At 44.8% G+C, this 25,979-nt stretch overlaps 1 protein-coding gene across 1 annotated transcript in view; it reads left to right on the top strand.

Annotated features, from left to right (window-relative positions):
• The window catches only part of LOC146812224 (protein-glutamine gamma-glutamyltransferase E-like), a 278,099-nt gene that overhangs the window by 41,584 nt on the left and 210,536 nt on the right, over window positions 1-25,979 (top strand). Inside the window, exon 4 of the mRNA XM_085619254.1 lies at window positions 5,792-5,910. Coding sequence (XP_085475380.1) covers window positions 5,792-5,910 — 119 coding nt within the window. The remainder of the gene's footprint in view (window positions 1-5,791; window positions 5,911-25,979) is intronic.

Here is a 25,979-nt window from a genome sequence, read left to right on the forward strand (position 1 = left end):
TAAAAACACCTGGGCGTCGGTAGCCTTAAATGGATCGATTAGTTGGCGCAATTTCCACCTCCTTTCCATAGTTGCCTGACTTAGGTCAGACCTGAAAAAAAGTGAAAAAATATCCACATTGATTGGGGCATTAGGGCGTGCTTTAAGTGCTTGTCTCAGCAAAACATTTCAAAAACAGATCAAAATTGGACGAGGATATTGAGCTTTAGCTCTTTGCATAGAGAAGGGAAATCGATGGGCTCTCTGTACTTGACAATCCCAATCTGAGAGATCAGGAAAGGCTTTCTGAAGAAGCTGAACAACGAAACCACGCGGGTCTGACCCTTCCTTCCCCTCAGGTATACCAAACAGTCTCAGATTATTACGCCTTTGCCTATTTTCCTGATCATCTATTTTAGCAAGGCAGCCATGGATCTGTAGTTCGTGTAGCTGAGTAGTTTGAGCTACAGTAGCGACTGTCTCTTCAACCTCCGCAACCCTGCTTTGTAGTTCCTTCACATCAGTAACAACATTAGCTATTGTGTTATTAACCTCATCCAATGATAATTTAATGCTTAAATAATCCGCCCTTATCTGAGCAAAATGTGCCTGCGCCTCAGAGCGTTGTTCTTGTAAAGATTGTAGGATTAATGTTAAAGAAGGTTCTAGCCCTAAAGTTGGGCTGCCACCGGTGCTATTTGTCATTTGCGCATTTAGCATTGCCGGTATCTGAGGATTTCTATCTTGGGCCGTTTGGGCCAAAGGAGATTGACCATTGCTATCTATATTACTGTTTTCACAGGAGATATTTGTAATAGCTTGATATCCGGTTGAGCAAGCGGACAAGCGTGAGATTATAGCACGAACATCCCCTTTAGTATGCACCCACTTCCTTAGTGGGCTAGAGTCTAAGCCGCGGGATGAGGTAGTGTTTGCACAAGCAGTCTTTTCTTGCAATACACCAGATTTCTTATGCTTATTAATTAGCGTGCCAATTTTACCCCTCTTCTTTTGACTAGGTGTACTGTAGGTTCTATTCGATGTGGATTGTTGATCATCAGATGGATTATAGTCTGCTGCTAGAGTAGTTATCTGTTGTTGACAAATATCAGCACTGGCACTGGCACTGACTACTTGCGGTGATACTGGCAGAGCTAAGATAATATCTGAAATCCGTTCGTTACTAGACAAGACTCCACACTCAATACATTCAGCGCCAGTAGGTAGATTATCGTTCTTAGCTAAGTTATCCCCAGCCGCTATGCTTGCTTGATTAGAGTCCGGGCAGAACACTTCACTGGGCTGAATAGAATCTTGCAGATTAATACTGCTAATTTCACAGTTATTTTGGGCATTGCTAGAATGTCTCCCTGCTAATAGGTCTTGAGTAGATTGTATTCCGTTGGATTCTGGCAAGTTACTTTGTAAAGCAGGGCGGTTTTCATGTAGAGGCATAGCAGCTTTCTCTACCTCGTCACAAACTATCAAAGAAACGTCTTTTGAGATGTCCTTTCCTCTTCCAGCACTATTAGAGCCAGCAATAGATGCAGTAATGGCAATTGTATCCATTACAGCAGCACGAAGCCCCCCCTCCTCCAGCAAGGTCATTGCCTTTTGAGACGCTACATTGCAGATTGCTGTCTTACCGGCTTTGAGCAGCGTATCTTTCCCACCGGAGTCAGCACCTTCCGTAGACACCAAGGAAGCCCACAACCCTGCAAGGTGAGCAGTCCGTGCACCTCTAGCCGCGTTTCTCGGAGGCGCCATGTCTAGGTGTAACCAGCCGATGGTCGAAAAAAAGGAGCAAGAGCGAGAGCGGGAGCTGCCGATACCGATGTAGATGTTACCAAGGGAGAGAAAGCGGTAGGTAAGCAGTCTCCTGACAGCCTGGACAGTTTTCTTACTCAAAATCAGCATATGGAAATCCGGCCAGTGAACGGCTTGCCATTCAGCAGAAAACACGTATACTGCGGAGAGGAGGCAGATGTAGTGCGAGTGCTGCAGCCGGGGGAGCCCGTTTTTATAACGAAATGCTTAAAGGTTATGTCTTGACATCTTTTGGCATCCTTTGATTTCCTTCAGTATACAAACGAGCAAACAATGAGACAGGTCGTCAAGGGAGCCAGGAACTCAGGCAGTGAAGCGCTGCGGCGTTAGTCCGCCATCTTCCTTCCTCCGCCCACCGCCGACAAGCAGACAATTTTTGATAATTTGGCACTGGAGCTGACTGCTTGGCAGGAGGAACTGATAGTGATGGGGGATTTTAATTGTGTTATTTCTTATGGACTAGATTCCACTAGCCATCCTCTAACTGCAAGAATGGTGAAGGTGAGAGCTTCCATCTTGGATCTGGCTAGATTATATTCTTTAAAGGATACTAGTCGGCACCACATCGCCAGTATTCAAGAATAGATATGGCCTGGGTTTCAGAAAGCCTTTTACCACTTGCAGATATTGCACTATGCCCCAAAGTGTCCTCTGATCATAACCCTATAATTTTTTCTTTTTATGCAAAATGCTCTACTAAAGCTACTCGTCCTTTTTCGTTTCCTAAACAGCTAGTGTCGAATGAAGAATATCGGATCTGTATTGGGAAACAAATATCTGATTTTTTTACAGATAATATTGGGTCTGCTTCACCCTTGGTTGTGTGGGATGCAATGAAATCCTATATAAGAGGTGCTACCCAGCAGTTTATATACAAGCAAAATAAACTAATCAACAGCCAAATTAATTATGCTTTCCAAAAACTTACTAGGGCTGAAATAGAACATGCTGATGCAGTATTGCATCGAAGGGTAGAGCAAGACCATCTCTATAGACTCCTTCTGGAGCAGAAGGCTGTTGTTAATAGCTTTTTAATGGAAAAAGTTGTGGCTTGTTATACTAAACACAAGACATTACAGTATGAATACGGGGACAGGATCGGGAAAATTCTGGCTTTTCAAATTAGGGACAATCAGCAAAAAACCAAGATCAAGGTCTTAAAGGGGGAAGGGGGGGGGGGGTTCTCTTTAAGGACCCCGCCCAAATAACTGATCAATTTTCAATATTTTACAAAAAACTATACTCACCAGACTTAGGTCAGGCATCGGTGGATCCACTTGCTATCTTGAACTATCTACATCAGAGTAATCTTCCTCAGTTGACGGATGAGGATGCAATCACTTTAGAACAAGATATTACGGAAGAGGAGGTATCTAATGCTATAGAAGGGCTCACATCAGGGAAAGCTGCAGTCGAGGATACCCTCCCAGCAGAATTCTATAAATGTTTCAAAAACCTCTTAGTTCCCTTACTTTGTAAACTGATATCTCAAGTCGCTAGCTCAGGCCAAGTACCACCTTCCTGGAATCTGGCTAATATTATTTTTTTCCTAAAAAAAGATAAAGATCCTAAAGAACCTGCCTCGTACCGCCCAATTTCTTTAATTAATACAGATGTTAAGGTGTTTGCCAAAATATTGGCCACCCGATTAGCCCCTTTGATGACTAAGTTAGTTTCTCTTCAGCAACACGGTTTTATCTTTGGGAGGGATACAACTGCCCATGTTAATACAACAATAGCCGTTTTTGATGCTGCAGAGAAACTGAAAATTGATTTTGGTATGATTTTACTGGCTGCAGAAAAGGCATTTGATCGGGTGGCCTGGGACTATCTATGGGCAACACTTTCTAGATATGGGGTTAAAGAAAAGTTTCTGAATTTGATAACAGCCATGTATAAAGATCCGAAAGCAAAATTGCTTTATTGTAATATTAATACTAAATATTTCCCCATAAGGCGCGGTACGAGGCAGGGGTGCCCCCTTTCACCCCTATTATTTGCTTTGTATATCGAGCCATTTATTAGAACTTAATTGGCTAATAAAAGAATTTCCCCACTGAATATTGAACATCGTCCCCTTAAATTAATGGCCTATGCCGATGACATAGCTATGACTACTACTAAACCTAAGGAGGCTTTAGAACAAATTACTCTGGAGGCAGAAAAATTTGGTCAATTCAGTGGCTATAAACTTAATCGCAGCAAAACTTAAGTTCTGCTTAACTATAAATCGCAAGATCTGATCGAAGGAGTCTGTGAGAAGGCTACCTACTTAGGAGTTCAAATTTCTGCTAATATAAAATTAATACATTTATTGAACTATGTCTCTTTACTAAATAAAGTAGAAAAACAATTAAAAGTATGGCATAAACTACCTCTGAGTATCTTGGGCAGATGCAATATCATCAAAATGAATATTCTTCCTAAATTTCTTTATTTGTTTAGATCAATCCCATTACGTATTCCGAATGCTTTCTTTAAAAAACTAGATGGAATTTTTAGTAGTTTTATTTGGGGATATCGGAGGGCAAGAAGGGCTATAGCATTAATTAAACTCCCTTATAATCAGGGAGGATTAGATCTACCTGATATGAAACTTTACTACCTTTCTGCTTTTGTAGACCGCCTATGGAGCCTTTTGCATCCTAAACTGGTGGAACATTGGCATTGGCTGATCCTTCGTGCCGATAGCAAACTATTTCTTTATCACATTTATGACCCTAATTATTTTAAGCGTGTTAAGTTTAAGACAATACGAGATCTGGTATATATCTGGAAGAATTTTGAATCTAGACTTTCCCTTCCCGTAATACATAGTAGACTCCCTTTATGGGGTAACCCAATGTTTCCCGGTATTTATCATGATAGGATCGTTCTTCAGTGGGCTAAATATGGGATACAATCACTGGGCCAATTATTTGATTGCAATGGCCTAAAGTCGTTTGAGAATCTTTCTTAAATATTTAAGATTCCTAAAACCTTTTTTTTAAGTATCTACAAATTAAAGACCATTTGGTTAGGAGTCTGGGAATAAGATTGATTAAGGAGGTTGCTATGTGGGAACTTATATATGGCCAGGACTTAAAGGCTACTATCAGCAGAGCATATCAGATCTTATGTGAAAATAGAGGGGATGGATGTGAAAAATTAGCTTTTAAATGGAGCGAGAAACTGGGTGAGACTATAACAAGAGACAGACTAACGCAAGCTTTTGATTATATCTCTCGCTCAGTTCATTCTACTAACCTTCAGCTTCAGCAATTTCGGACTTTATGCTGTCTTTATTATACACCGGAAAAGATTGCTCAATGGGCTTCAACTGGAGATTTAAATTCTATATCCCAACAAAGATCGCGCCAGAATTGCCCTAAATGCGGCCAATATGCAGCGAATATTATTCATATGGTTGTGCTATGCCCTATGCTGAAGGAGTTTTGGGATAAAATGTTATCGACAATGTCAGAAAGATTTATTACTGATATAAGATTGTCAACAACTGAACGAATCCTAGGGTATAAGGAAGCATGTGCACAAAAGTATTCTTCCTTACTTACTGTCTATAATGATTGTTACTGTGCGCTTAGTAATTGCTAGGGCATGGATTTCGACTAAACCTCCTACAGAGATGGAATGGTGGTCTGTTCTTAAAGAAATTGGGGCAAGAGTTAACGCTTTGGCTAAGAATAGGGGAGCTCGGGCTCTCCTAAAATATAGAGCTATATAGGGGGTCTTAGATTAGTAAAACGTTGAGGCATTCTTTGTGTGTTTATTGAATTCCGCAATAATGATCTCACTGTTAAGTTGAGTTATCTGCTTTTTTTTCTTTTCCCTTTTTTTTTCTGTTTTACAACATGTTATAAGTACTCTCCTGTAATGTGTAATGTATAATCATAATACTTCTTCTTTTTGACAATAAAAATGTATTAAAAAAAAAGGAAATTATAGTCCAGTTTATCTTCTGTTAAACACTGCTCTCTCTTTGTAGGAGATGACGTCTACATGGCTGAAGATGCCGCAAGGATAGAGTATGTGCTCAATGACTTTGGAATACTGTATGTGGGAACAGAGTATCAAGTTGAGGGTCAAAAGTGGGCCTATGGTCAGGTGAGAGATTCAATGCTTATTTTATTGATTTTTCTTTACTTCTGTAAAGAGACAAAAATGACTGGCAAATTTTAAACATTTAAGTGATCAAATAAATGGCAGAAGTAGTTGAAGTACTAACAGGATGTTGGATTTCTCCAAAATCAGGTTTCTGCAGCCAACTTGATAGGGTAGCACGTCAGCTTTTATGGCGTCAACTCCCCTTAGAGCAACAGCCATCAAGAACAGTGGAGGGGCATTCAAAAGATTTTGATTACGTTCTGAATCATGACCAACTCAATGGAAAATAATGGATAAAAGTTTTCAATAACACCCACAATCTTCATTATGGGTACGCCCACAGTCAAAATGAATGCTCCATTGATCTCCAATGTACCCAGAGGAAGTCATATTCTATGAACACTCCCTAAGTACCTAAATCAATAAGGGTAATGTAATTACAAGGTCTATTTGCATATAATTGTATGCAAGGGATATACCATGTTCACAGTAGTTTTCGCTGATTAACTCACTCATTGGCTCATTTACATATTCACTTAGTTACACGCTCACTCCCTCTTTTATCCATACTCGGATTTACACACTTTGCTGTGTGAGAAAAAACAGGTTTTTTGGCATGTTGCCCTCCATTTGTTTTGATTATTGTTTATCTGATGGCTATGCCGCTGCTAAACATCAACACAGGACAGGTGCTTCCCCTACAGAACATGTATGTTGGTTTTATCTTCTTGGCCCAGATCTCTGTACTGGGGTGAATGTATGACATTGTTCTGCATTCTGTCCATCAACTGTTGTTTTTACATTTGTCACCCCGAGTGGGACGGGTATGCTCAGACGTGAGTCCTGTGCTCTCCATGCCACTGGAATCAAGCTATCCTGGCTGAAGAGGGGTGAAACCCCGAAACTGGTCCTAGGATGCTTGTTTCCAGTCCAGGGAGGACCTAGCTTGGCAGTTCGGGCTGGACTGTTACCATGAGGCACAGGGTCAAGACTGATTTGCATATGGCTGGGTTCAAACTGGAATGGCATGATGAGCAAAAAAAACGATGGATTTAGGCCCAGATCTCTGTACTGGGGTGAATGTATGACATTGTTTTGCATTCTGTACATCAACTGTTGTTTTTTCATTTGTCACCCCGAGTGGGACGGGTATGCTCAGACGTGAGTTCTGTGCTCTCCATGCCACTGGAATCAAGCTATCCTGGCTGAAGAGGGGTGAAACCACGAAACTGGTCCTAGGATGTTTGGTTCCAGTCCCGGGAGGACCTGGCTTGGCAGTTCGGGCTGGACTGTTCCCATGATACACAGGGTCAAGACTGATTTGCATATGGCTGGGTTCAAACTGGAATGGCATGGTGAGCAAAAAAATGAAGGATTTAGGCCCCAATCTCTGTGCTGGGGTGAATGTATGACATTGTTCTGCATTCTGTCCATCAACTGTTGTTTTTGCATTTGTCACCCCGAGTGGGACGGGTATGCTCAGACGTGAGTCCCGTGCTCTCCATGCCACTGTGCCACTGGAATCAAGCTATCCTGGCTGTAGAGTGGTGAAACTCCGAAACCGGTCCTAGGATGCTTGTTTCCATTCCAGGGAGGACCTCTTTGCATACTGTTTTTTTTTTCAATATGAGAATGTCTATGTAATCTTGTAATGGTCTTCTTAGAATGTTTGCCATATTTTATAAAGGTCTTTATGAGCCACACAATGAACACAAACTTAAAATGGACCTCAAGGACTTCTGATTTCAGCCGTCATTCAAGGACTAGATCTGCTCTACAAGGGCCAAGTGATAGGCCTCCTGATCCTGCTATAACTACACAAGCGAAAGAATAACTCAGCTGATCACAGAGTATTGGCCCAGGCAGTAGAGATGCCTATGCCTAGAACCATACCATGAAGACCTGTCAGCTGGAGCAGTGACAGTGGGAAGATTCCCAGCATTTGGAGAAAGCTGGGTCATAATCACATTTTCCACCTTCATAAGACCAGTACAAGGTGTTGAAGCTCGTCTAGGGTTAGGGCACCTTTAATGAAGGGAGAAAAACAGCTTTGTCTCATTAGAGCATTTTTTGCCTTAAAACTGGTTTAGCTGTACTTTGTGGTAAAGGTATATAGCCTCATAGAGCCCTGCATGGCCACTGGCTCCAGCCTTGCACTGCTGGTGTATGTTAAGAAACTAAAAGGTGACTAAGTCCAAGGGCAAAACCTTGAACAACACAAGATAGCAAATGTATACTTCCCAAAGCAGCCTTGGTCAAACTGGCAAAGAGAAGACATATTTCAAAAACACAAATGATCCTTAAGGGTGAAGGACAACGCTGAACTACCACGGCAATAGTTTTCAACAAACCTTCAGTAGATAGTTTGCACTTAAATAAATGTATTTATTAGAAAAAATATCATATTTACATCAGGAAGTTCGTTTCCGCCCTCGGAACGTTGGATCAGTGATTATAAGACCTTATTTGGCCGTGGGAAACTCCCCTTCTGACCCCAGAGTTACTGCCTAGAGGATTGATCTATTTCTACAACTACTTTTTCACCACACAGATTCAGAGACCAACATTTGGCTCTACTTTCTGGGATACACAGCTCCCATCGTACGCTGATCGGGAGCGCGACATTACAACTCTACTATTTTGTACTCACGGACTTGTGCCAGATCTAGACTCCTGCCTTGACTAGGCCTCTTTACAGACCACTTCACGGTATCAATTTATTACCGAATCCTTCCCTTATAGCCCTGTATCTGTTTTGTGAGGTTCATTGCCCCTACAAGCCCTGATGAAGTTCTCCATGAGAGACCGAAACGCGTTGGCTGAATTCTAAAGTTTCTATATCGTAAAAGAATTGAAAATAAAGATTTTTGGAAAACTCACTATTATTCTCTGGACTTTATCACCCTGCGCACGCCCACCGCTTGCTTTATAAAGGATCTGGATTACAGAGGCATCACTAGACAGCTGATGCCCAGGCTTGTTGCGCAGGACCTGTATATAATCTGAAACCATCGTGAGGTGCAGAAGTATTAGTCCGCCTTCTCTTCCTCTTTGTCACATCAGGAACTTATTCTGGTTCTGAATATCAAACATAGGGTGCTCCTAAAGGTGTAACTGCGCAGTGCAAGTTATCAAGTGAATAAATAGTGTACAAGTGTATACAAGATGCAGATATGTACATGTGACTAATAGGGAAAGAGCACTCAAAATAGGAGTGTTGAAATCCTCAATCAAATTTAAAAACAAGTCCACTGCAAAAGTTGTCAGCATTTCTACCTACAATACACAATGACTTAGACAAGGTTCGTCATCAGGATGAAAATATATGCAGGAGGCACCTGAGGATGAAAGAGTCATCTATCAATCAATATAAAAAAAGCAAAAGCCGGGTCTGGTGACTCAGTGGACTAATGTGTCTACTGCAGGGGCTTGTGTTCGACCTCATGGTCACAGGTTCAAATCCCGGCGGGTCCACTCAGCCTGTCATCTATCTGAGGTCGATAGAATGAGTACCATTGAGTTGGGTAACAACAAACATCTGCTATTCAGCACCAAGATACCCGTATTGGTGAACGTGCGCTTTACAAATACACGTGTTATGTTATGTTATGTTAAAAGAGCCTGTAACATTAATGAGCCTGTATGTTGTGATATAATTCACTGCTTGATAAGACTTACCAAATGTGGTAAGTCACCACCACCGTCCAAAGATCCGTGTGGTAAGGTGCATTTCCCTTGATGCTATTGCATGGTGCTGTTGGAGCTAAATCCAATAGTCTGTGCAGCAAACACTTGCACAAGCTTGAGCCGCTAATGTAAAGACCAAAAGTCTATTCCCAATGAGTCATTCCAATAAGGCTGTGAAGAAAAAGTAATACATTCTTGTATCAACCTTCATATGGTGACATTCGAACAGTGATATGTTAAGTAGCAGCATTGCCAACACATACATTAAATCATCTATGATCAAAAGGGCAGTGTATTTCCCCTAACTCAACTACTGGTAACCATTTAACCCACTGCTAGGGCACTCATGAGGCCATAAAGGGTTCTGTTGATAACGTCACCCAAGATTGCATGCATATGCAACATTGAATCTGACTCATACACAAAGGGACCCATCGAAAAAACCTCAATCAAAACAGCTGCCACAAAGCGTGTCCCTAACACTTTTTAATGATAGTAAAAATGTTGGCTAACAATTATAATTACTGATTTCCCCTCCAAAACAACCTGGAAAAAGAAGTAGCCTCACAGATAGAACACTGCCAATAAGTTTTGCCTCCCACCAACAAATGTGCTGGCAGCTCATTTTACAAGGAAACAAAGTTGTCAGTGTTCATTAAAATACACCCATGGCAATGTGCTGCCAAAAGTATATGCAGGCAGCTCATGCAAACAGTGAAACAATGTGAAACAATGTTGCCAGAGTCCTTTGAACGTATTCGCCCGGGAGCAGTGGGCTGTCACTCTGGAATAAACAAGGAAGCAGCATCATGGTATACCTCGCAGTGAATGCCTAAAGGTGTTAACAGAGGAGCGGTGGGCATAAATCTGTCAGGGGCTGACAACTGTGTATAAATTCCACAATACAAAGGCCTCAAGCAAGAAGTCAGACACTCTGGCCTGTGTGATTCCTAGGCCAAAAAGCACGCTTGTGAGAAACCTGTTTATTTAAAGCTCCACGCGTGGTGACGTGTGCATGTGATCAACGTGGCAGGGGCAGACTTTCGTTTTGTTAGTGTCACCGCTTGATCAATTGTCCAAGACTAAATTCACAATGCCTTGATGATTGTAATAAGCATCAATAAAAGAACAAAATAAATGAATGTCAGTGCAGAAGGCTCTATAGAGAATGTCACAGAAATGTGTGTACACTGGAAAAATACTATCAACCCTATTCCTAAATGGAAGCCTGGCTGATGAGGGTGCTTGTTTCCGGTCCAGGGAGGACCTGGCCTGGCAGTTTGGGCTGGAATGTTCCCATGGGGAACAGGGTCAAGACTAATTTGCATATGGCTGGGTTCACACTGGAATGGCATGGTGAGCAAAAAAACGACGGATTTAGGCCCAGATCTCTATACTGGGGTGAATGTATGACATTGTTCTGCATTCTGCCCATCAACTGTTGTTTTTCAAAAGATTGCATTCAATATTAGAAGAAATGCTGGCTGTAATAACAACAAAATATACTAATTAGATATACAGGTATCTTTGTATCCACATTCAGTCACCCAGCAGCAAGAGATTGTTTCTCGATTGTGAATTTTTCTTGAAAAAATAAAAGACAAAAGACGTTTTGCAATACATAAACACTTGCTGTAATTAAACCCAGCGGCCGGGAGAGCAGGCAACTGTGTCGAGGTCTGAATACTGCCTCAAAGCACATTGGCTTTGGCTGTCATTTTATACATGACATGAAGTTTCATTAAGTAATTTGTACATTCCTTCGTTGACAGAAATCTGGGCCTAGTCACGGGGCACATTCAAGATATTGCCACTTGACATTATGCCATTGAATATTTTTGCCACATGGGAGAATAATATAAATGCTAAAATATGATATTAAAAGGCTTATGAGTTTTTCTCCATCTCCAAAAGGGTTCAATGAGCACCATCACTACTGATAAGGGAAATTATACTGGAAGACCCAGTGCAGACAGAATTGCTATCTTTGCAGTTTCACTAGAATTGTGCCTATACCTGAGCCCTCAATCTCCTGAAAGAAGAAACCCTGCTATATCTCAGGTTAGAACACCAGCACCTCTGTCAGTGTCAATCTTCAGCCCCCTCCTCTGGCTTGGAGTCCAGTTAGAACACTGCCAGATTCTGGCCAATTGGCACAGCTGGCGCCATCAAAAGAAGGAGGAAGATATCATCAATACCTTCTTAACTAATACGTCGTTCTGACAGATTGAGATACATCCACAACCCACAAACCTAAATCGTCACATTGCTCTCCTTCTTGGATATCACAGTTGGATTGATTGACTGACTCCTGAAGGATAAAGCAAGAGACAAGACATTATTGACAGTATGATGGGTGATAAAGAAGGAGCAGCCTAGAAAACAGCCCGAGCATTGCTGGGCTGCCATCATTGAGTTCTATAGGAATCTGCGAACTCAAAATTGCTAATGAAGGGTGCAAACCCCTCAATGGGGGTGCCTGTATCAACAGGAACAATGCTAATCATACCATGAAAGAAGGTCCTCTAGGGACATTTAGTCACAACATCAATAGTCCTTTTGAGAAAATACCCATTCACTTTTTGTATGTCAATGACATTCCCATTCCCTTCCCAAACTATGCTAATTCAGTTGGGAAAGTAAATCATAACATCTAGAAGAATGGCAAAGTATAACCAAAGTCAGATGCATGCTAAATATTGTGCAAAATGGTTATGTTCTTTCTTTCATGTATTCATCATCGACTATTCGAGGAAAAATAAAATCACCATAATTACAACTCAACCGTTAAGTGAGGGAAAACTGAAATCTTTAAAAACATTTTAGATAGACCCAAATACAGATACATGCAACATAACATAGGGACATTTGAATCACCTCACACAATTAGGGTAAAGAAGTATAGAAAAAACAAAAGTATAATTGGGTAGTAAGCAACTCAGATGGCAACAGATGTGAAGTTTTTGTTGATAGATGGGTGGCAACTTCAGCTGCAGATTCAGAGATAGTTTGTACGAAGGAAGTGGGCATGAAATGGAAACTTTTAGATAGTTTAGACCTCAGCCAGTAGCCCAACAGTCCACAAGGTCAATAGAAAACCTGCCCTCCCTGACGGTGTCCAATTGCATTCATCCACTGGTATGGTGATTGCAGAGAAGGCAGACAAATATGCTGATGCAGCACAATGTTTTGAATGGAAAAGAAGGAAGTGGACACTGGATAGTGCATGGGGCTGTAGGAAGCATTAAAACTAACAGATACAAAAGGGATAAGAAAGCACCACCCCTAACACTAGTGTGCCGGAGAGTGAGGGATCTAGGAGACCTTGTACATACAAATAACCAGAAACTTATCAGGTGGAACTTGGAAGAAAGAAACCCGGCAAGAAGCAAGGACAGTCCAAAGCAAAGCTCTGTTGGATGGTATAATGGGGCCTTAGGGCAGCCAAAAGTAAACTCCTTGCAGCAATTACATTAAAATCCCAATCAGAAATATCAAGGTGTAGGTCCTGCTACCGCTTGGTAGTGGCCCAAGCAAAGATGGATTGGAAAACTTTGTTGTGGACTTCGCTGCACGAAGCCTGGATTGCTTAAAAAAATAAGGATTTTTGGAGGATAGCTGCAGTCTGTATAAATGGCCACAAATCGGTGTTAGACTTTTGCATCCAGTCGCAAGAGCGGGTGGAATATTTTAGTAACATGTATACAAATTAGTGTGGCACAGAAAAGGCTGGATGCAGGCCCACCGGAAATAGTGTCTCATGCAAGCCAAATGCTCGTAAGTTTTCATTGAATGAAACACTAGTTTGTATTTCTTCCGGGGCCCTGGGTCCAGACAGGATAACTTATGATTTGGATGCGGAAAACACAGAAATCTAGGGTATAAATAAATCTGTTGTCCAATGATATTCTCTCCGCCTCTTGGAAACTAGCAGAAATTATAACAATCTACAAGAAGGGGGATCGTGCCAACCACGGGAATCACAGGCCTATAAGCTTGATTGACTCCCTCAAAAAAATCTTCTGCAAGATGTCCTGGCCCACCTACAAGATAGGATTGATGAAGACAGCATCCTGTCTTGCAGGCAGACAGGCTTCAGATCAAATGCAAGCACCATTGACCAGGTCTTTCGGTTTGTCTACATCTACAGGAAAGAGATGATAATCAACAAAGGCAAACTTGATGTTGCCTTTGTTGATCTTCGATCTGCTTTTGATTTGGTCCCAAGAGATAAGCTGTGGAGGGTGCTTGACGAAATGGGCATTCCAGCCCCACTATTGATCACATTTGTAAGACTACATGCAGACAATCTGGCTCAAGTGAGATGGGGGGGTAGATGGGGCACTGACAGACCCGATTCACATTGACAGGGGTGCATCTTGGCCCCCACTCTATTCACCTTATATATCAATGGAGTGATTGATTTTGTGAACAGAGATGGCTGTGATGCAACCAGCATACGGGGGAGGTGGGCTCCTGCCCCCCTCTTTACCGTTGATTTTGAAAACACCCCAGGGGCTGCAACATCAATTGAATCTGTTTCAGCTCTTTTGTGATGAGCGGGCTCTGGAGTTTAATAGCTCCAAAAACAAATGTATGGTTTACATAAAGCGACAGGTTGCATAAGACTACTGACAGTGGATGAATTCCTAATAGATGTGCTGGCCAAATTTGACTACCTAGGCATAAGACTCACATCCAATCTGTGTTGGACTCCCCAGGTGGAAAAAACCCACTTGTATCTGATTCAGCACCCAGGTTGCATTGTAAAGACTCACAGGAAAACCACGCCTAGAAGAGTGGCACTAGCCCTAGAGATCTACAACACCAAGACTTTGGGATCGGTCATGTATGGAGTGGAACTATGGGGTTGCACGAAAACACAGAGTCTTTCTATAGTGGAGCACAGAATTTTAAAACCTTTGTTAAATTTCCCAGCAAGTGGCCCAGTAGCTGCTCTTTTTCTTCATCTGGCTCAAAGAAGGATCACTTACAAAATTGAGTGCAGACTTGTAACTTTCTAGAACCGGCTTTGGTCTACTACAGCCCTTGAATCATACTGCATGGGCCTCAGAGATCTCAAGACTCCACACAGAGCAACCATAATTCCATGTCTTTGTGCTGTCAAGGTATTACTCCAGAAAATAGGCCTAGAAACTTATTGGTTCACTCCTGAGAATCTCAGTACGATCTCTAGAGCACAGTTAAAAGCAATCTTCTGGGAGCATGTCACTAGATACTGTAGTGCACTGTAAGGGTACATTGTCTTTAGCTTACATTGCTCCCAAACCTTGTTCGCAGTATGAGCACACAAATTATGAAATTGTTCCTCCAGTCGCAGGAAAACAATACTTACAGTTTAGGTATGGTTCTTTACCAGTTAAAGTTTTTTGCTGCAAATGGCACACGAAGGGCTTAGGTGATGATTTGTGCTCTACATGCCAAGTAGGTTCTGAATCACTTACCCATGTTTTATTTTTCCCCCTCATTTCATCACCTCCGAATAAAGCGGATTGTGCCCCTCTGCAGAAACCTGGGCACAAGGTGGCGTTCAGATTGCTGCAGACCAACACAAGTAAAGTAGTGGTCTTTGGTTTAGCCAAATTGTGTATAGCCATGTGGATAAGATGCTTAAAATGTTTACAACAGCAGCCTCCACAGATATAGCCCACTACATGCTGAGGAATGTGACACTCTTGTGGTTTTGATTGTCATAAATGGAGGCAGCCCAGGAATGGAGGCTTTTATAAACCCCCCCCCCCCCTACAAAAGTGTTTGCTCCCTGTATTAGACACTTGTGGCCACTCCCTAGGCATATGTTCCTTTGTCAGTTTGCATAGTGTATATATGAAGATTAGTTACTGGATTTTTTTCCAGAGGCACGTATGCTTACCCTACCCTGCAACCAGTATTCAGTCTACATTTTGTTGTGGCTTGTGGGGTCATCTGTGTTATTTGATAGAGTATATCTTGTGCTGCTAATTTTCGTAGGTTCCCCCTTCCCTATGCTGCAATTAAGATGCATCCTGTCAATAGCTCTCTCTGTTTTATATCGCAAACGTTTTGGGCGCGTTTTATTATATAGTTGCTGCTACTCTTTGGATTTGATAGTATATTTTTTAATGTTTTTATGTACTTTTAAATAATTTGTCATTCTTGTGCTGCACTTTTATGATCTTAGTGATCAACATAAAGTTTTTGATGATGATGATGATGATGAGAAAGCAGTTTGGGAGGAAGGGGATACCTAGTTAATGGATTTTACCAGAGTAGGAAGGGCCAAAGCAAGAAAGACGAGTGAGTGAGCGGTTATGTCCCATTTGATTAAAGGGCAAACTAAATGTACACTTGTACCAAAGTAAACAATCAGAATATAAATCTAATTGCTTACTCTAATAATCAGAGAGTAAATTGGGTAAGAGGAATAGGTGGTTACCATGGAAGGATGGGAACTCAAGAGGAAGGGTTCACTGGATGGAAGGTTTCCAGAACTTAGAGATATTGATAAATAGGAGACAGAGGGATCTCTGGCTTGTCAACAGCTGTGGCTGTGCTCCCACAAAGTGTACCAACCAATTGCCTAAAACATAAACACACATTTCTTAGCGGTAACATGGGTTTACCATTGGAAATTTTGCTTTAACAAGAAGTTTCTTTTAGAGGAAAAGAATGTGTAGACAATCATCACCAAACATCATCAATGTTCAGGAATAAAATAGATCAAATTAATTTTAAATCCAATTTAGTAAGCAAAAGGAAAACACTTTCATTAATAAAAATTCAAAAAGTGAGTAGCTCTGTCATTGCAACCTGGAGATAATAATAAAAAAATTCAATGATTTGTCACATTTTTCTCTACTTCGAGGTATGCTTTATAAAACAGACACTAAAGGCTAGCAGCTCATTCTGGTTTCAGCGATGCACGTTTTGTAACCACTCTCCTTAGCACCACAACAAAAAATCCAGTGTCAATTGGGTGTGTTGCTTTTTGCCAAAGCAGCATATTCCTCACTGTTCTGAGGATCATCGTCCTTCTTCCAAGCTCTTTGAAAAGTTATGGCATAGCAATGGCCCTTATGGATCAATCCTGCAACCTTCTTTTTCCCATGGGATAGCAGTTTGGCAACTTCTCTGGCCCCAAGCAGAGGATTCAAAAATGTAGTCTTCATTACATTAAGAGGCAGACTGGGGTAATGCATCAATAGTCTTCCGAATTCCAGGTGGTGATATCCCCAGCTTATAAATGTATTAGAGTAATGATTGTTTCTGACCCAAAACACTATAGGAGCAGAATTCTCACTCTGATTCTACTCTTTCTTTTAGTTTCTCGCAGAGGCCATTCCAAAAGTTATCTTGGAAAACACCATTGCTAGGATTCCCGCATGGTCAAGGGAGTCTCATGCCAACTTAACCATGTGGGCTCACAGAGCTTGCCCTGCTGTCTGACAGTTTTAATCTAGTACCACCCTCTGTCTATCCAATTGCAAGACAATAAAAATAACATTTGTGCATTGTTCCTCTTGGAGTAAGATGCCTGGGTGTCCATTCAAAGGGCCGCGATGTGCAGCCTATCGGGCGAGGAGCAGGTTGAGTGTCGCGGACACTTGCTGCTGTGTCACAAAGAGACCATTATCGTTGTAGCTTCTCATTGGTTGAACATTGCGGGCGGTCGCTGCAGGTGCAAAGTGCAGGTCCACTTTGCTGGTCATCGTAGATGGTTATTGTTGGTGCAAAAGGTCTATGTAGCTGACGCTTCTCATCAGCAGTCATTACGGATTATCAATTCTCTGTGTGAAAAGGTCACTTTGTGGTGGCCAGGACCTCAAAACATTTGTAATTTCACCTTTTCTTCTGGTGTAGTTCTCAGTGATGCCAGCAAGAGGTCTAGGACTTAGGGGCACCTCTTGGGGGTCAGTACTCACTCCAGTTGAGGCTAGCAGCAGGGCACAGGCAGGCCAGGCTGGACAAGTGGGTACTGTTAAACTGGGCAGTTGCAGGGAGGCCTCTTGAAGTATTTTGTTTATCTGTAGCTCACACAGGAGGTTGCTGCTACACTGAACCTTGGAGTCACTCTGGGTAGCCTGAATCAAGGTAAGCAGGTGGTCCAATCTTCCATCTTCAGTCAGCGGGGCACTCCTCCTTCCTCAGGCGGCTGGAAAGGGGAACAACCTTTACAACGCAACTTTTACAACGCACTGCCATTACAACGAAACTGTTACAACGCGAGTGCATTGACAACGCAGGACATTACAACGCAAGTCTTTACATCGACATGCACTAGATGGCGTACTAACATTAAAATTAGTGTAGTTTACTCTCCCAACACCTTCCCTACTGTTACGTGGACTGGAGTTGGAATAGTAAATTACACTTTTTTAATGTTAGCACGCCATCTAGTGCAAGTCGATGTAAAGACTTGCGTTGTAATGTCCTGCGTTGTCAATGCACTCGCGTTGTAAAACTTTCGTTGTAACAGCATGCGTTGTAACAGCATGCGTTGTAAAGTCATACATCCGGCTGGAAAGTACTCCTTCTGAATCTTCGCCAGGTCCAGCAGTGTTCTTATGAGAGATTCTAAAGGTCCCAATTGTAAACCTAGTACTCCTGGTCCTAGTTTCAAACTGTCTAAGGTAACAAAGATGTGAGTGTTCTGCAGGTAGGTCCCTTTGAAGTGCAATTAGGGCATTTTACAGCCCCTCCCCAACCATCCTGTCAGGAAGACCCTGTCCTCTCACACCTGGGCTTACTTTGTCTCACTGTCTGGAAGTAATACACAACCCACACCCGCAATTCACAGTTGTGAGCCAAGACATTGGCAGGAATGCACAGTTGATGTAGGTAGAAAAATTCCAACTTTCTAAAATTGGCATTTCCAAATTTGTAACTTGAATTCCGACTTTTCAATGAAAGAGAATTTTCAAATACAATTATTTTGAGTGGAAACAGCATGTGTCTAGGTTATCCCGAACTGAAGTGAGTCCAAACTATGTGTTAAAAGGTAACCCAGTGTTAGACTATGGGAGAGATATGCCGTACAACAATAAAGAAAAACTTTGGGAGTTTTTTTCCCTGTCAGGACATGCAAAACATAAGCACACATGTCCTACTGTTTATGGTTTAAATCATTTTATTGAAGCATCCGCCAACAGCTTAGTTCAGTGCAGAAAACTAGAATGCGCAATGACGGGCTGTGCAGAGCCCAGGAGTACACAATTGGCACATACAGTAGCAGGAAATATCAGACAATAAGTAACTGGAACAATCTCACCCACCACCCAAAGAAAAGGGGGAAAGAGGAGAGAAAAGGAAAAAAAGGAAAAGGTACTCTCACCCCCCCTTCACCCCGTCCACTGAACTCAATGTGTCGCAGCACAATGTTGATTGACTCCACTAAGGTTGGTCCCGCTGGGTGGAGGGATCTAGTGAGGTGAGTCGCAGGAGGCGAAGATATCTGGGACATGTCAACTCCCAGAAATCTTGAGCTAGAAGTATCAGAAATGGCTGCCAAAGCTTGCTAAATGTCAAACCTTTCACGGCCACTGTAAGTGAGATCTTTTCCATACCTAGTATATGCCACAGCCGCTGAAGCCACCCTGTGTGAGCAGTAATGCAAGGGGACCTCAAGTGTAATAGTATGTTGTGAGTGGCGGTGCCGAGCGCTATTGCTATCTGCCGCCCTCTCCTGAACTTCAAGGGGTAAGTAAGCGGGTTCAGAAGACCCAGGAGGACATATGCTGGGAGCCTGGGGAGCTCCGTGTCGAGGTGCCTGTCAATTTCGCCAAGGATTTGCGTCCAATAAGTGGTCGCATCACCATAAAAGATGGACTAGCGTTCCTGTCTTCCCACACCCTCTCCAACAGTCCGGGCTTTGTGTAGGATCAGCTTGATGAAGCCTCTCAGGAGTGTAATACCAATAGTACACTAACTTAGTAAGAGTTTCAGTGAGGCCTATATGGCTTGCAGTGTGACACGCCCTATAGCAGGTTCCCTCCCACTCTTTGCTACTGAGATCAATGCCAAGGTCTTTCTCCCAACGTGCACGGCCTGCATAGTTTGTGTGCATGTAGCGGAACAGGAGCATTTTGTACAGGTCCGAGGTCAGTTTCTTGTCTGAGGATCACGTGATTAGCCATCTTTCGTACATAGGGAGGTGTCTGTGCCTGGGATTTGTTGTCTGGGTGCGTGGCCCAATGCCACAGCTGTAAGTAATGCAAGTGTTCAGATTCAGGAAGGCCGTAGTCAGCTCAGAGCTGAGGGAAGGGAGTGATGCCCTACGCGTCGAATAGAAGGCCTAGTGTGTGAAAACCGGAGGCTCTCCACAGCGTAAAGGATGTTGCACCCATCCTGGGGCTAAAGTCAGAGTTGTCGAAGAGTGGTGTGAGAGGAGAGGGGAAGGTCGTCAACCCATGGCGTCTGCTAGTCTGGTCCCAGACCAAAAGAGTGGTGCGTGTCACTTGTGAGGCATAAAGATTGAGCGGTCGCTGGGGTTTCTTAAGGAAGGGGATCTTCATAAGAGAGGTGCCCGCCACAGCGCGATCCTAGAAGAGCCAATGCTTCTCTGATTCAGCGCCGCTCCACTCAACTAAGTGCAGTAGCTGTGCGGCTTTTCTAATAGAGCATGAGGTCTTGAATCCCAAGGCCTCCTTCGTTGGGTGGAAGGAAGCTAACAGTCCTTTTCATTCTCGGCTTGCGACCCTGCCAGATGAAGAGAGAAAGCTCCGAATGTACCCGGTGCATCCAGTCGGTAGGAGGCTGCAAAGGAAGCATCTGGAAGAGGTAAAGAATTTTAGGGAGGATCGCCATTTTAATAGCCACCATACACCCTAGTCATGAAATTGGGCAGTGTTTCTATCGCTGCAGATCGTGTGAATTTGAGTATGTAACTTGGAGTAATTGACCGTTCTCATGGCCTGTAGGGTGTGGGCCAGCTGTATTCCCAAGTATGGGACTGTCCCATCAGACCATGGCAGGGAGTGCCGGTCCTGGAGATCTTCCAGCATCTGTGGCGACAGCGAGAGATTCAAAGCCGTGGATTTTGTGATGTTAACTCTAAACCCGGAAGCCTTCGCGAAAGAGTCCAGTTCCGCCAAAAAGGCTCCCAGAGTAGTCTTCGGATCCGCCAAGGTGACCAGAACATAATTCGCGTACAGGCTTATGGTATGTGTATCACCCCCGAAGCGGATGCCTGTTATTTGTGGGTGGTCCCTGACTCTCTGCACTATTGGTTCCATGTAGAGGGCAAAGAGCAGGGATGACAGAGGGCACCTCTGCCGCGTGCCTCTGCTGATGGGGAATGGGGTTGAAGTATGCCCGTTTACCCTCACCGTCGCTGAGGGGGAGCGATAACAATTGAGGATGTGTGTCCTCATCTTTACCCCAGGCCAATGTGGATCATTGCTTGCTCTAGGTAGGGCCAGTGTACACGATCAAAGGCCTTTTCAGCATCTACAGTAAGAAGCATATAATCCCCTGGGATACAGGACGCCTTCTCTATGAGGTGCATATCTCTCTTTGTGTTGTCACTAGTCTGCCTTTGAGGGATAAAACCGGCTTGAATGGGGTCTATGATACCCGGCATGTAAGGTGCTAGCCGTGCCACCAGAATCCCGGTGTACAGCTTCAGGTCGATGTTCAAAAGGGAGATAGGCCTATAGGACCGCAGCTCATCTTGTCTTTCAATGGTTTAGGGATAACTACAATTGCTGCCTCTAACATGGATGAAGGGATCGCCCCTGGGGATGCGAAAGAGTTAAAAAGCCGAGCGAGAAGGGGAGCAAGCGTGGAGCAGAATTGTGTAGCCGTCTGGGCCGGGGAATTTCAAGCGGGAGATAGCAGCTATGACTTCTTCTGGTTGTATCTCCCTCTCTATATGGTTTGCCTGTTCTGGGGTCAATGTGGGAAGGTGAGCCTGAGTCGGATATGCGTCTATGTCTTCCGTCTCCAGGTGCTGCTTGTCATAGAGATGAGTGTAAACAGTGCAAAATGTCTCGGCAATAGCCGCATCGTCCGTGAGCAGTGTCCCCGTCTGATCCTTAATTTCCTGGACTCCCTCGCGCTGTCGAGCCTCCCTGAGTTTGTGTGCTAACAGTCACCCACATTTGTCTCCCCCTACATAAAAAGAGTGGCGCAAGGCAGCGAATTCCGCCTTATCGCGGTAGATAGCAGCCAGCTGCGACTGAACCACGGTCAATTGATGCCAGGATCGTGGGGCCCCAGTACGTCGATGCATTTGTTCCAATTTGCGCACTTTCTGTGTAAGGTCCTCTCTCTTTCGCTTGTGCTCTGCATTGTCTGCGGAGGATATGGTGATTATTTTGCCCCTGACGACCGCCTTCAGGGCTTCCCACCTAGTGGACATGGGTGTATCAGGGTTGTCATTGTGTAGTATGTAGTCGTCAAGTGTACGCTGTATCTGGGTGACTATGTCCGCGCGGTGGAGGAGGGTGTCGTGCAGGCGCCACTGCCGTGACGGCCGTTAGGTCGGTGGGAGTTCTGGCGTAGCTACTACTGGAGGGTGATCAGACAATGCTGCGACCAGGATGTCTGTGGACGTTGTGATGTCCTGGAGTGTCTTAGAGCCTAGGAAATAATCCAAACGAGCATAGGTTTTATGGGCATTCGAATAGTAGAAGAAGTCCCTGAGCTCGGGATGATGATGTCTCCATAGGTCCACTAAGCCTAGGTCGTCTAGTCTGGAGAGCCCTGCGCATAAAAGGGTACCTACATGGCCTGTGCGCTGCGCCGATCTGTCTAGCTCATTGTCTAAAACTAAATTGAGGTCACCTCCCAGCAAGTTCTTGCGCTCTGAAGTCGCCGTGGCTTCGCTGAGGGCACCATGTAAAAAGCGTTCCTGGCCGTCTTTAGGTGCATAGATAGACCCTATGATTATTGTGTGACCCCCTATCATAAATTGGTAGGTAAGCAGAAAGCCCTTCATTTCGGCACCCTTCTGTATCATTTTCCCCTTAAAGTTCCAGGAGACCAATGTAGCCACCTCTGGAGGGTCCAGATGAAAAAAGCTGTGTCGGAAAGGTGCAGGACCTGAGCCTGTGACAGTCTTTCGGGAGCAGGTGTGTCTCCTGTAGGAGGCAAATGTCGGCGCCAGTGCAGGAGAATCACCCGGCGCTTGATAGGGTTATTGAGCCCTCTCACGGTAACTGTGAGGACTTTAAGAGTGGTAGGCGGCATGTAGGTCAAGGGACCCCGGTGTACTATGAGGCGTACTGAACTGGGAGCTGTGTGTGATGGTCAAGCGCAGCTGCAGGGAGTGCCCAGTAGGTCCGTTTCGCAGATGTAAGAAGCTGGACTCAGTGAACAGAGGACCCCAAAAAGAAGTGAAAAGAGGATGAAGGGAAAACAAGGAACTCTCAAATAAAACAAAGGGGGCACAACGGGTGCCTAAAGGAAATCTGAAGTTCGGATATCAGTCCATCATCCATGGATGCTCAGAATAAGAGTCTACAGGGGTATAGTGTGGCCGAGTGCACCCCCCAGCCCCCTCGACCCCCCCGAGGTACAGAGTAAATAAAGAGATACGTGGTCGAGGCCCATTCACGTGGTCAGTGTCTTGGCAAGGGCCTATGGCAAGGCGTCCAAGGTTGCCTGCTGTCCCTTTATGATTTCTGGGGGGTCCGTTCGTTTAGTGCGGCTTCTCCGCCTCTGCTGTCTCCATTGTGGTCGTATGCTGCCCGACCCACTTTCTGGAGTGTCGCTGCCTTCGTCGTCGTCCGGAATGTCAATCCCTAGTACTCTATTTGCTTTTGACAAGGAGCGGAGTTGATAGAGCTTGCCGTCATATCAAAAGACGAGGTGGAATGGATGCCCCCAGGAGTACACAATGTTGTGTTGGTGTAGGGCTGCTGTGATAGGCCGGCAGGTCTTACGCTTCTGGACCGTGAGGGCAGCTAGGTCTTGGTAGAGAACCGGGGTCTGATCTCTGAATGTGATCGGGTGTAGTGTTCTGGCCTTACGAAGAATTTCTTCCTTGGTGCGGAAGTCTTGAACACAGACTAGTATGTCTGCCGGTGGAGCGGTGTCAGAGTGGGGAGGGCCCTACCTGTGCGCCCTGTCAATTTTAAGATCAGTGTCATGTGAGTTACCCAATACATGATTAAAGAGTTCTCTCACATAGGTGAAAATGTCGCCAGCCTCTTCGTTGGTTCTCACCCCTCGGATTCTGATGTTATTGCAACATGAACAATTCTCCAGCTCCTTAAGATGTGCTTGTAAGTCCACTTGTAGATCGTGTATGCGGATAACTTCCTGCTGTAGGGCGGACACTTCGGTGTCCCGTGTGTCGCTCTTATCCTCCAATGCTGCCACTCGCTCCCCTATGCAGTCCATTTCTTTGCGGATATCCTTGAGTTCTGCGATCACGTCGTGTTTTACTGTGTGTAGGTTTTCACGCAGGGCCGAGAACAGAGATTCCAGAAAGGCCCGCGTCACTGGTTCCTCCTTAGGGGCACCCATCTGTGCCAAGATGTCATCACCCGGCAGCGGGGAGTCCGCTGCCGCTCCGCCCTGGGCACGTGCGAAGAGTTTCTTGAGTGATTTGTCCTTTTTGCCCCGGGTGGAGGACATGGTCCTATCTCGCCAGGTGAGGTGTGTGGTGTAAAGTTAAGGCTGTGCGCCTCCCTTTGACACTTCGCCGGTTGCGTAGCAAGCGTGACCGGGCTCCATGAGATCCCTCTAGTTCAACTGCGGCAAAAAGGTGACCTGCTCCACTGGGCAGGTATGCGTGTAAGTAGGTGAAGACCCCAACCCAAAACTTGACCCTGGATATGCTGTGGGGAGGAGAGCACTCCGACCAGAGGGCCCCCGTGTCTCCCCCTTAAATACGCCGGTGGCAAGCTTCATATAGCTGCGTCCCTCGGGTTCTTGCCAAAGAAGTTTCATGTGGTTCTCTTGCTGCTGTCGGTGTGGGTAACAGGGCACCTCCCTGCGTGGAAGAATACGTCCTCACCTCTAGTACTGGTCCGCCAATACAAGGCTACATGATTGCTGGGGTATTGCAAGCTCAATCTCCCTGCACCAGTGCGCAGCAGGCCCACAGAGCGCGTTGCGCGACGATCGTGCCCCTAGTCCTCCAATGTGAGCTACTCATGGTATCAAGCTAGGGCCGGGGTCGAGCAGAGGGCCCCTAAGCGAGCCACAAGCCGCACCCGGACCTAGCCGGGCCACCTCCGCGGAGCGCCGGGCCCCACCCTTAGCAACCGCCTTTAACGGGGCCACACTCCGATACTCCAGCCCCACAGCCGAGTTCAAGCTAGGACGGCTTGCCCCTTTACTGCAGCGGAAAAGACCAGCAGGTAATCCACCATAAGGAGTGTCCCAATTATGCTGCACCGCGTGGGGGCCTTGTTGCCTTCACTAGTGTCCTTCGCTGGGGAGATGTTGTGGGGTCGCGTTGTGGGCCCCATAGTGGCGTAGCAAGGGGGGTGCGGTGGGGGCGGTCCGCCCCAGGCGGCACTATTTTGAGGGCAGCTGCGCGGCACTGGTGGCCCGTTACGGCGGCCTTTATAATTTATTTGGGGAGGGACACTGATGCGTGCGGCCCAATTTGAAAGTATAAGTGCAAGCGCTTGTTGTTGAAACTGCTGCCGCTGCGAAGTCACGTCCCGCGTTTCTTTGTGCTTGCTTGTTGGTTGTGCCTAGGGCCTTCAATCTTGTAGCGCGCGAGCGCTACCAATGACGGCCCCTGGCATCATTTTGCCCAGCCCTCGCATGACGCGTCTCGTGATGAGAACGTAGCAGTGACGCCTTACGCGCTTCACCGCTACGCGCTCTGATGAGGAGGCAAGTCTGCCATGGGGCAGTGGTAGTGCTGGTGGGCGATTTGCTTGCTGGCGGCTGCTGCAGCTGAAGTGAAGGAACCAACCCCTGCCTGCCATAGAGACCCTGAAGTGAGGTAAGAGGAGAGCTCAGCTTGCTAAACATTTTCAGACGGTGTTTACAATACCTTTTTTGAAAGAGGAAAAAACCCTTCATGCTATTCATTATTAATTTGCTAATTACTATTCCCACTCCAGTAAGTGAAACAGTAGGGAAAGCGCTGGATAGCGTAGGGGTAAAAATTACTATTCCAACTCCAAAGAGTGCAACAGTAGGGAAAGCGTTGGATAGCGTAGGGGTAAAAATTACTATTCTAACTCCAGAGAGTGCAATAGTAGGAAAAGCGTTGGATAGCGTAAGGGTAAAAATTACTATTCCCACTCCAGAGAGTGCAACAGTAGGGAAAGTGTTGGATAGCGTAGGGAAAAAAATTACTATTCCAACTCCAGAGAGTGCAATAGTAGGGAAAACGTTGGATAGCGTAGGAGTAAAAATTACTATTCCCACCTCAGTGAGTCCAACAGTAGGGAAAGCGTTGGATAGCGTAGGGG

The sequence above is a fragment of the Triturus cristatus genome, chromosome 7 (genome assembly GCF_964204655.1).
Source record: "Triturus cristatus chromosome 7, aTriCri1.1, whole genome shotgun sequence".
Classification (NCBI taxonomy): domain Eukaryota; kingdom Metazoa; phylum Chordata; class Amphibia; order Caudata; family Salamandridae; genus Triturus; species Triturus cristatus.